Raw genomic sequence first — 11,947 nt, 5'->3', positions numbered from 1 at the left:
GGTTGGTTAGGTAGGAGTATAGTATTATTGTTTTAGTTTAGGACTTGTTCAGATTATAGTCAAAATAAATCTTACTAAATTTTGATAATGCTAAAATTTTAGCAACAAACTAAACGTAGATATTTTTTTTTGACAACTTTATTAAAAAATAGTATGGTTGAAGATGGCATCAAAGTGATCCGGCTCTTAAAGTTGGATCTGACGAGGTATTATGATAATTTTTAAGTTTAATTTAATATTTATGTTAATTATATATAGCTAATTATGATAATAGAGTTATAATAATATAGTATAAAAAAGATTTGTAAAGAGAAAACCACTCACTAGTGCTAATTGTTTTATTTAACATTGATTTTGAAGATACGTGAAACAAATGCATTTAGATAATTTTTATTTTTGAATTCAAATGAAATCTAGTTTGCAACCGTTAGTACCCGATCCTAGAGCGATTCTAATAATTATATGCTTTGTATCTGTGAGCGTAGCTCAATTGATTATATTCTTGTGGTGGAATTAACCCACTTGGGTTCAAGTCCTAATGCCCGTATTTACGGCTAATTATTCTTTCAGTGATACACGACGTATTCGTCGACAGCGAGATGCTTATAGTGACTTATTAATCTCAAAGATAATCCGATACAATCTTGTAGAGTTGCTCCGCGCATATGAAGTCCAAAAATTTGTACTACGTTTCTTAAAATAAAATGCACTGTATCAAGATACCACCAAAAACGATTTTAGAACCGATGCATATCATTTCATTCTTGGGTAGGACCAGTCGATCTCGCCTTGGGTCCAGTAGAATAATTGCCCAATATTGAATTACACAGGTGCACTTGCCCCATCCCAGCCCAAGCCCACACGTGACGTAGTGGGCCGTGCTATTATCTTATATCGGGAAAAAAAGAGAGGAAGAAAGCGTGGTTGACCTCTCGTTATCGTGGACTTCATTCTAAAAAAAAAGAAAAAAGAAAGAAAGAAAGAGCATGGAGGCGGAGGCGGCAATGGCGCCGGCGGCGGCGGCGGCGGCGACAGGGGCGGTGCGGGTGGAGAAGGTGAGGGGGAGGTCAGCGGTGACCAGGTGCTTCGCCAAGTACCCGCTCAAGCTCATCGCCCCCTCCAAGGTTCCACCACCTCCTCCATCCATTATATAGATTGCCTTCGCTTGTTTGCTGCGATGAGCCACTGACCTCACCTCGTCGGCGATCCTCTGGCAGGCCGGGCGCGCGTCCTCCGGCGCCGCGTGGCTCTACGCCATCACCTACGGCGGCGGCATCGTCTCCGTGAGCCGCCGCATCGCCTCCTCTTCCTCCCCCGGATTGCAATCAACCAACCAACCAACAGTTTGCCTCCTTTCTCGAGAGAGAGGCAATCGTGAGTGCGAGTGTCTGATGCGTTTTTGTTCTTCTTTTTTGGGGGCTGTGCTTGTAGGGGGACATCATCTCCTGCACGGTGGCCGTCGGCGACGGGTGCGCGGCGGCGATGACCACGCAGGCCTCCACTAAGGTCCTTTTTTCTTTCAATTGTTCTCATGCGATTGGCCGAGTAAATATTGTTTACATTTCCTTAGTTGGAGAAAATGACATAGGTTAGTGAACGAATGTTTCTCATAAATGCTTACAGCTAGAACACTTTTAGGGCCCCCCCCGTATTTTTTTTTCCTTTTTGAAAGAAGGGCAAAATCTTTGCCAACTTTAGGGTCCCTTTTGAAATGATGGATTGTCATAAGAATTTTGAAGGATTTAATCTTCTAAATGATTTTTTATTTCTATCGAGCCAAGGATAGAGAATATTCCATATGAAGTAAGCAAGAGGCCCAACCTCTTGGAAACTTTCCTTTGCTTTGTTAGTTTCCTATGATGCTATCAAAGGGCTCCTCTTCATCTTTCCTGTGTTTTTCATTCCTGTAGGATTAGAGAAACATGCAACTTCAATTCCTGCGTTTTTCCTATCCCGCGTTTCAAAGGGGCCCTTAGATAATGTTACAGCTAGAGCTAGAGGGGTCTTGATGTCAATTCCATATAAGTGTAGGGCATGCTACTAGAATTACCAAATGCAACCTAGGACTTAAACTAGCCTATTGTAATAACATGATATTGGGCTTTGTGCGTCTTTGACACAGCAGCTGGGTTATAGCAATGCACCCGTAGTCAAGTGTAATAACATACTTCATTATTGAAATTTTAACTGAAAAAAGTTAGTTCTTGAGGAATATATTGATTTTTTTTAACGAACCATATATATTGATTGTTTTATGTTTGTCAATGGCCAAGTGCTTGTTTAGGTGTACAAGGCCGTGGATTCAAAATGTTCTGAGCAGGTGCTAGAGGTAATGCTCCTTCGAAATTTCGATACTCCTCAGAATTTCTTACTAGGGAACTTCAACTTTTTTTTTTAAGAAAATAGCAATTATAATGATTCTTCATTATATGCAGTAGGCAAGAGTTGGAGAAGATGCACTCTTTGCACTTATTCCAGATCCTGTAACCTGCTTCTCAATGGCTCGATACCACCAGAAGCAAGTGTTTCATGTCTTTCCCAATTCAAACTTAGTCGTTGTAGACTGGTTTACAAGTGGTCGTTACGAGAGTGGAGAAAAATGGAATTTCAGCTTCTACAAGAGCATCAACCATATTCTTTTGGAAGATCAGCCTCTATTTATTGACTCGGTAAGAGCTCACCTTTCAGCTTCTCCTAACATTTGCCTGATTAATCTTGTTCATCCCCACTCTAATCATCGGTTGTGCTTAATGCCATGCCACATAACCTCTTCTAATGTCTGAGCAGGTTTTATTGGAACAGAGCTCAAATTTTAGTATTGCTGACCGAATGCAGGAATACAATGTGGTTGCAATGGTTATTTTGCTGGGGTAAGGCCATCAAACACTGAAATTTGCCTTCTGCACAGGTCTTCTCGACCTTTGCAGATATGACTTTGGCTACTGCCTATGTGCTGCTTCGGTTTTCACATAATCAACCGTGTTCTTTTGTCTTTGGTAGTTACTACAATTATGCTAGTTGAGGATCTTTCAGAATTTCTAGAAAATTGTAGGGAATCAGAGGAATCCATGGACCATAGTTTACTTCAGATTTCGAAGAAAATTGTTGGGAATCAGGAACTATGGACTATGGTTCACTCAGTCTAACAAGTTACTAGTGGAATCCCAGATGGCTAGATCTGGATTACTTACAGACAATGGTTCAGTGAATCAGTGGCATACTTTCCCTTGCAGACCAAAGTTAAAGCACATACAAGATCAGATGCAAGATGAGGTAAAAAAGATGATGTCTGTACAACTGCGCCCTCCCACTTCTGCCGGAGGTCGCTACTCGACAAGATCACAACCCCTACATCCCCAGAGGCCTCCAATCATCGCCTCCTGTAGTCCATTCGGTCGCATGGTTTGTTACTTCCCCAGCTTTCCTGACACCACCACGACAATTTTCTAGAAACATGTGATAACATCTTTTTTTCTTCCTCTTGCTGAAGGGCACTGGGATGGTTGCTCGGATAACCGCAGTGAGCACAGAATCTGTGTACAGCTTCCTGAGACATCATCTGGCAGCACTGGAACCATTCCTTGGCGCTTGCCCATATCCTGCATCATGAAGCTAGCGGCCATCTGACTGTTGATGGATCATCATGAAATCTTCACTTCCGACGAAGAATGAAGATGTAAAAATTGTCTTCGCATACGCCTTCTCCTCGTAGTTGATTGAGCATGCTTTGATTTTGGTTGTACAGGTTATAGTTCTTTGTGAATTTCTGAGTAAAAGAAGATACTCTGGGAATTGGGCAGCTGATGATCATGACCCTCTTTCTGTACTTCACAATAAATCCTCCTTCCTAGTCTTGGTGGGCCAGGCTGAAATGTTGGATTCGTTGGGCTGGACCCAACTTATGTTAGTTGGACCAGATAATTAATTCATCAGCAATGCAAAGATTGTTGTACACTGCTGCAGAGATTCCACAGGCCCACACGCTGACAAATTGCAATGCACTGGAGGCACTTGAAACCACATAATCCTCTGCTGCTTGCACGTGCCAAGAAGCACACATGTGAGCTTTTTATGGTGGTACAGCACGTCACTAACCACGTTTTCTGTATATGGATTTTGAACTACTGTTGGATCGAAAAATAGATGTTTGAGATTTGTTCACATCATCATGAGTAAAAATTTTACTCGCAGATTTACTCATAAGTAAAAATTTTACTGGGTGGACGAATCTAGAATGTCCATTTTTCGATTTAACGGTAGTTTCTAGTTTTCCATTATATATGGTTTACACTACATATTTCCTCTAGAAAGACAATGGTGAACGCATGACTAAAATTTAGATATTATAGCCGGTGTTAGAACAATAATTGTCAGGGGTCCAATTGTCATAGATAGTTAATTAGCAGATGTGTACGTAGAGCGATAGTAGTATCACACGTAGACACTCCATGATTGCGGAGAGAGGATGAGGAAGAGGAAGAGGAAGAGGACGAGGAAGGAGACCAATGGTCAAAGTGATTGTACAATAATGGTGGGAGTGGTGGGGTTTCTGAAATCTGAATTTTTGAAGGGGGCTCTGAGAGAAGGTACAGATGGGGAAATGGGGGCTGCCTCCCTTTCTCCTGCAGCCTCAAGGGTGGGGGCCCATCTCAAAGCCCACTGCCATTTAGAACCCCACCCCTTTTGTTCCCCAGCTTTCTTCCCTCCATCATTGGGCCTTTTACTGCACCATCACTAACAACATGACACAAAACACATCACTTCATATCTACTATCTTTTTTTCTGTCCCCTTCCCTATGTCTATCTCCTACAAAATTTCAAACCCTAGGCTATGTGAGACTCCAAGATTTTACACGTACATCTTGCGGCAATCCAACCCTTTCCTACGACACTATTCCAAGAGCCGTGAACCAAGAATTTTGTTGAAAATAGTATAGTTACAAAAATAGTACAGTTAAGAAATTAACCTCATGTAAAATTTCTCGCATTCAAAACAAGGACTTCCAATTTGCGTAGTGGATATTTTTGCTTGATGAAAAGCAATCAATATATGGGCAGGCATTGTTGGTGGTGACCAATTAACTCCAAGTGCATGGGACATGGGAGACATGGTTGTGCACTGCTCCAAAAACCACCACCAGTTTGGGATGGTCCATGCTTCCAGGGCCAATTATTTCTATCATCTTATCTATCAAGCATTCTAGCTAGCTATCTATCTAGATCTTCTTCCATTGATCTCTTCTCATCCAGTCATCCTCCTCTTAAACCTAGTCTTCCTCACTTGTGGATTGTGGTGGTCCTCTCCTCTCCTCACTTGGCAATGCATGCCATGGAAAAAGCCTGCTTACAAAGACCTGCTTCTTTGGACTGGTCCCACTTCTTCAATTATAGGGGGGCATCAGATCACTGTGAGAAAATTGAACCCCCAACCAGCTCTTGAAGTTGTAGAGGTTTCTTGATTCTCTTTTTCTATTTTAATCGCTTTATACAGTGACATATTTTTAGGCATTTAGTGTTAATGAAATATCCAACTCTTCGAAAACCTCCCCTATGATATGCTACCATTATGCTTTCTCATGTTAAAGTTTTTGAAATTTCCTACATGAATTAGATATATGGTAATTCATAAAAATTGATAAATTACATTGCTGCGTGATTGTTATTCGGGGCATCGGGCTTAGGCCCTACATGTCATCCACACATTTAATACTCCTCCGTCCCACAAAGACTTCATTTTTGGGTTTCTGCGTCCAACGTTCGACTGTCCATTTTATTTGAAAGATTTACGAGAAAAAAATAGTCACGCATAAAGTACTATTCATGTTTTATCATCTATCAAAAAATACTAATTATAAATTTTTTTAAATAAGACAAAGCGTTAAACGTTGTATCCAAAAAAATGAAAAATGGAGTCTTTGTGGGACGGAGGGAATACTATCTTATTACCTCCGTCCTAAAATATAAAGAAGTTTAGCCATATATTTGTCTTGCCAAAATCCGTATTTTAGGACAGGGGTAGCATACTACTACTAACGTACACATAGTTATTGTGTTAACAAATTATCTGCAAAGTAGAAAACAAAAATTCGAGGTACATACGTGCAATTTTATAAGATAATGGTATGTGTGCAGTTTAGAAGCAGCGGAAATGTTCAGTAGCCAGCAGCGGTGAAAATCACTGTTTTCTGTCATACAGAAACTGTTTGTGAGAGAGAGATACTCCATCCCTTCAAAAAAAAAAAAAAAGACAAACTCTATGTTTTCGTGTCCAACGTTTGACCGTCCGTCTTATTTAAAAAAATTATAAAAAAAATTAAAAAGATAAATCACGCATAAAGTATTAATCATGTTTTATCATCTAATGTTGGACACGGACAGTCAAAATACTAATTATAAAAAAATTTCATATAAGACGGACAGTCAAACGTTTGGACACGGAAACCTAAGGTTTGTCTTTTTTTTTTTTTAGGACGGAGGAAGTAAGCTATAAGCCTGTGATTGGTACGTGTTGCAACAACAACTTGCAAGTGGTAAAGCTGCCATTTATTGAGAGATGAGAGAAAGATCTATTGGAAGGGATGATCAAATAATACTAGCAGACGATGGACAAGACCATGCATCAGATTGGAGACCGATCGACCGACCGACCGGCCCGGATGAATTCATCGTGCCAAACATGTTAGATTCTGCAGGTTTTTCAGAGAGGCGTTGCACGGCATTACAAACCATGTCAATCATTGGCCCCCCTGGACGGCTAGCTGCAAAATAAATCGGTACTAGCTACTGTACTACCACTTACATATTATTGCTGCCGTTGGTTATTGCTCTAGTTACTGCTGCTTCTCCAAGATTGGCAAAGAACACACTCTCTTTGCATCACCGTAACTACACCTACCCAAATTCCAGACCCAACTTCAGCTTTGTACATCCATTAGGATAATATATAGGTTAGAATGAACTCAGGGGTAGATCCAGAAAATAAATATCGACGGGGTTGCTCTTCAAATATAATGAACTCGGTATCTAATTGTATATGAGTAGTTTTGTAGCTCTGAAAAGTAATTTCATCTACGATAAAAAAATGTCTTTTTTTTCGTTGTAATACCACCCTATGTAACTAGTCTAAATGTACAAGTATTCTTTATATTAATAAGAAAACATGGCTTCATGTGTATATTCTTAACTCTCCTTTGATCCCTTTTTTTTTGAAAAGTGAACAGTAGAGGAAGCCCCTACGGTATATATTATAAAAGAGATAGATAAGAGTACAAAGTTACAAAGAAATTACAATAGAGACATCCATGATTGAGCAAAAAGAATTTGGTCATCTCTAAGTCTAAGTAAATGTAGACTTAGGTCCTCTTTAAGAGCAGATTTCCAGCTTGAGGTCGAGGGCACGATAGAATTGAAAACCAAATTATTCCTGTGCTTCCAAATATTCCAAGCAGCTAAGAGGAAGATTTCCATGAAACACAGAGTTCCAAAATTAGCTCTTTGGTGAATAATTATATAATGAAAACTGAGATTGAAGTTCTAATGAAAACCAATAGAATTTCAACAGCCCGTGCTAAATTGAAGTTCCTTTGATCCTTTTTATCAATGGGAAGACATGTCGTTGTGTTTATATTCTTAGAAAGGATGTTTGTTTGTTGGTTCGGTCTTGATTCAATCATGTGTTTTGACCATTGCGTTTTATATATAGCTAGTTATTATTAAATATAAATATAGGGACCAAAGTTTTAAATTTTTTATTGCTACCTAGTGTCCTAGACTACGTTGTATATTGAGTTGTCGGAGGTAGTATCATCATGCATGCCTATTCAATATTCATCCAATAAATAAAGTGATGGTGGGTAGAGGCGGGCCCATCATATGTTTTGTCCCTATTTTGCATATCCGACGGTTATCCAACGTCATTGATTCGATACATTATGCCATGTTTCTAGGTACGGTCTTTTGCAGTAAAGACAACGACGTCTGTAGCACATTCATACATTCTACTTGTCGGCGTTACAATGTCAATGTAGCACCCCCTATAATCTGGCGACCGTGTCCTGACACAGATCTGGATTCCCGCACGTGTGCGTTATGTCAAAGTACAACGGTGGATCTAACGGTTTCCTAAACACAACAGCACTGTTCGACTCGTCCGCACAACACAGTAGCCGGCACGAAAAGGAAACAAAGCCCTAGCTAGGAGGGCCACATGCACTATGTTGAAAGGAAGAAAACATGAGGCCATGTTTGGGCACAGGGGAGGTGTGGGCACCCGTTACATGAATGAATGCATGATTCGACCAATTCATAGATCGGGGATGGGCCACAACGATCTCTATTGTTTGGACTTTGGAGGGGATGGATGGATGGATGGATGCTCATACTATTACTGTGCAGTAGCAGCCAATAGTAGCTAGCCAGGATAGGCACCCTTGATGAGACTCAACATGCATGGAGAAATTGGCTCAGGCTCTCTTTAAATTCGTACAACTGTGTGAAGATCAATACTTTTATGTGTTTCTCTACACAAATGTGCCATGCATGCATCTAGATATGCCTTGCACACAAAAGAAATTAAATTGACCAATTGGTGTTCTTTAGGTCTTGCAGGGTTAGATGTGTGAGAATCATCAAATAAACACCATTAAGAGGACGAAGTCACCACAGGCGCCTCGCTGTCGACGGGTACGTTGCCTACCACTGAAAGCGCAATGCCGATAAATCTGGGAGTGAACCCAGGACGTCAGGTGCTACTGAGGCTCTTGTAACCACTAGGCTACAGGCCCTTTCTCTATTAGTTGATATTCTCGTTATTGACTTATTATTTATCCTGCATGTACTCCCTCAATTTACAAATAGATTTTATTTGAAGGTATCCTTGATCAAACCTTGAAATCTTAAATGGGTATATACATTTGCATAAGTACTATATTTGACATGTAAAACTGACACCCCACATATATTTGTTTACAAAAATATTTTCATGTAGTTATATTTTAAACATTTTTTATTAATATGTAGGTTTAGAAAGGGAAAAAAATATGCCCTAGATTTCAGGTTGAAAAAAATCAAGGAAATATACTTTGTCGATTTTGAAATACTAACAGGGTACACATATGCAAGCATAAGTGTGTCGATGTACTTCATTCCCCAAATATTTGATAATGTTTAGTTCAATTTTGACTAAGCAACATCAATAAAAAAAATAGGGATAGCATATATATATATGACAGGGATGGAGCTACAGTACAATCGGGGGATAGTATATATGCAGAAAAGGGTACACATTGTATTGTAGCCTACAATACAATCGCCTTGGTTAGCTGACCCTGACAACTTTCGGTGAAATCCATGTTATATTATTTAGGCAATAAAGATAGGGACATTTAAGATAACACTAAGAATTGAATAATATTAGTGTATTATAATACCCGTGAACCAATTTTCTTGCTCCGCCTATTATGTAGAGAGAATATATATAGTGGCAAAGAGACATGGCCACAGCTCTTGTCAGCCTCTCACGCATGCATTATATATATTGCATGCAACACATGCATATAGGAGAAAGGTCTCCATGCAGATGCAGGGGCATGCATGTGTGCACACAATGCCTGGATCAGTCGTGTCGCCGGTATGTCGGCCCCCACACAAACACTGGATTTTCATATTTTGGTCCTTTTAAAAAACTTATTTCACAAATAGACCCTAAAAAAACTTATCCTAGAAATGGTCCTTTTTAGGGCGCCAGAGTGGCTGGCGCCGTCATCCAACGGGACGGCGCCAGCCTCTCTGGCGCCGTCCTCCTGCCACCGTGACGCACGCGAACCGACGTGGCAGGAGGAGGGCGCCAGCCATGCTAGCGCCGCCCCAGCTAGGAGGCGCCGCCCCAGGGAGGAGGCGCCGCCGCCTCCATTCCTGTTTTTCTGTATGGAGTTGTAACGGTGTCATTTTTATTTTATTTTGTCGGATGTTTTTTCACACTCAGGATCACGATACAACCATCCACAAAAAAAATTTAAACTCGAACTATCACTTAGCTAAATCTGAAAATAGCTAGCATACCACTTAGTCTACTTTGCACCTTCACTAAAATTAGACCATAACTCCTTTAGTAAAACCCTTTGCTCAGCATATTAAACATAATGCACTCTACCACTATATGAAATTACTTAATCTAATTCAAAATATAACCACATGAAATGACATATATAAGTTAAACAGTACATAGAGATGCAATATTTTTATTTTTATTTCATTTTTTTGATATTTTTTTCACACTTAGGAGAACATAGAAACTAACCGTATAAAAAATAAACTCAAACGGACAAAATATGTGACATGTAGAATTTTCCAAAACTCTATCGAAACGGACAAAATATGTCATCTATTAAAACAGGCATAACTTTATCTTACGGACTCGGAATCAGGCAAATAATATATGCACGGACATCTACAAAAAAAGTTACATCCGATTCTCCCCTGCTTCGCCGAGTTCGGCGATATTAAAACCTCCAAATTCCGCTTGCAAGATTGTGTTTTCGAGGAGAGAAGTTTTTCGGTGGAGCTTTGGAAAATTCCACATGCCACATATTTCGTCCGTTTGAGTTTATTTTTTACATGGTTGGTTCCTGTGAGTTCCTAAGTGTGAAAAAAATATCAAAAAAATAAAATAAAAATAAAAAAGTTGCACATCTCTCTCCTCTGCACTAGTTCGGAGAGAGAGGAGAGGAGAGGAGAGGAGAGGAAAAATTCTACATGTCACATATTACGTCCATTTGAGTTCAATTTTTCTATGGTTGGTTCTTGTGTGTCCCTAAGCATGAAAAAAATATCAAACAAATAAAACAAAAATAAAAAATTTCGGGGGGGGGGGGGGGGGGGCCCCAGCCACTCTGGCGCATTCCCCCTAGCCAGCTTAGACCATTTTTGGGATAAGTTTTTCTAGGGGTTTATTTGCGAAATAAGTTTTTCAAAAGGACCAAAATGTGAAAAATCACACACAAACACGTACACACCACCAGCTTTAATTTCGATCGATCGATCATCTAAGCTGGAGTCTTAGTAGCATGATGAATGCTTACGAGACATATGTCAAGTAAGTATGATATGTGGTGCGAAAGGGTCCGTAGCCTAGTAGCTAGCATCTTAGGTCCTGGGTTTGACTCCCCATGTACTTTTATTCGTCGACAGCGAGGCGTCTGTAATGACTTCGTCAATCTTCAAGATGGATTTGCCGGCTTAGTCTTCGAAGATGCTCATAGGGGTGTGCCTGCGTTGTGAGTGTCTGTGTTGTAGGAGTTTTTGGTTTTGTGATTCTATTGGTGAAAATTTTTTTGATACCCCTCTGTTAACCATCTCTCCCCGTTCTTTTAGTGTATCTCAAGTGTCCTTTAAGGTAGTTGTGTTTCTCTCTTTTTTTAAACCCCACGGGGTGTATTTGTATTAAAGTAGGGAGAAACACTATACAATAGCCCAAAGGCTAGAGATTACAAAAGAAAAACGAGAGAGGTAGGGTGGGACTGCTAGAGGGAAGGGATTAGGAGTACATGTCACGATCTACAAATTGCCGATTGTACTTCCACGGGTGTCCGGAAGCAGGGATTGAATGCCCGTGGTCCACATGCACGCCATAGCCATACTTCATCGATCGCCCGATTAATGGTTACTTGTAATGAAGCTTCGATGTTGTGGAAAACCCTGCTATTCCTTTCTTTCCATATTTCCCAGGAAAGTATAATAAGGATCGATTTGACCCTATTTATTTTTTCCTTAGCCATGGCGTGGATGGTCTGGATCCACCAATCCTTAAGGGAAGATGTGTTGGGCTAATTCGGCGGTCGTAACTAAGGAATCCTCAACCTTGTCACTACAGTGTCCTAGATTGTCCTCGTGCTTGGACATTCGTAGAAGAGGGGTGGGCCGTCTCGAGGTTTCTGAAGCAGAGTTGAC

At 40.3% G+C, this 11,947-nt stretch overlaps 1 protein-coding gene across 1 annotated transcript; it reads left to right on the top strand.

The window, feature by feature from the left end:
• Positions 1-935: 935 nt before the first annotated feature.
• Positions 936-3,872, top strand: LOC127761426 (urease accessory protein D). Its single transcript, XM_052285718.1, has 8 exons — positions 936-1,124; positions 1,218-1,283; positions 1,432-1,506; positions 2,285-2,329; positions 2,439-2,669; positions 2,788-2,870; positions 3,234-3,402; positions 3,491-3,872. Exons 1-8 carry the CDS (start codon positions 987-989, stop codon positions 3,608-3,610), a joined length of 927 nt encoding a protein of 308 aa, XP_052141678.1. The 5' UTR covers positions 936-986; the 3' UTR covers positions 3,611-3,872.
• The last annotated feature ends 8,075 nt before the right edge of the window (positions 3,873-11,947 follow it).

The sequence above is a fragment of the Oryza glaberrima genome, chromosome 2, assembly GCF_000147395.1.
Source record: "Oryza glaberrima chromosome 2, OglaRS2, whole genome shotgun sequence".
NCBI lineage: Eukaryota > Viridiplantae > Streptophyta > Magnoliopsida > Poales > Poaceae > Oryza > Oryza glaberrima.
This window is presented reverse-complemented; position numbering and strand designations above follow the sequence as displayed.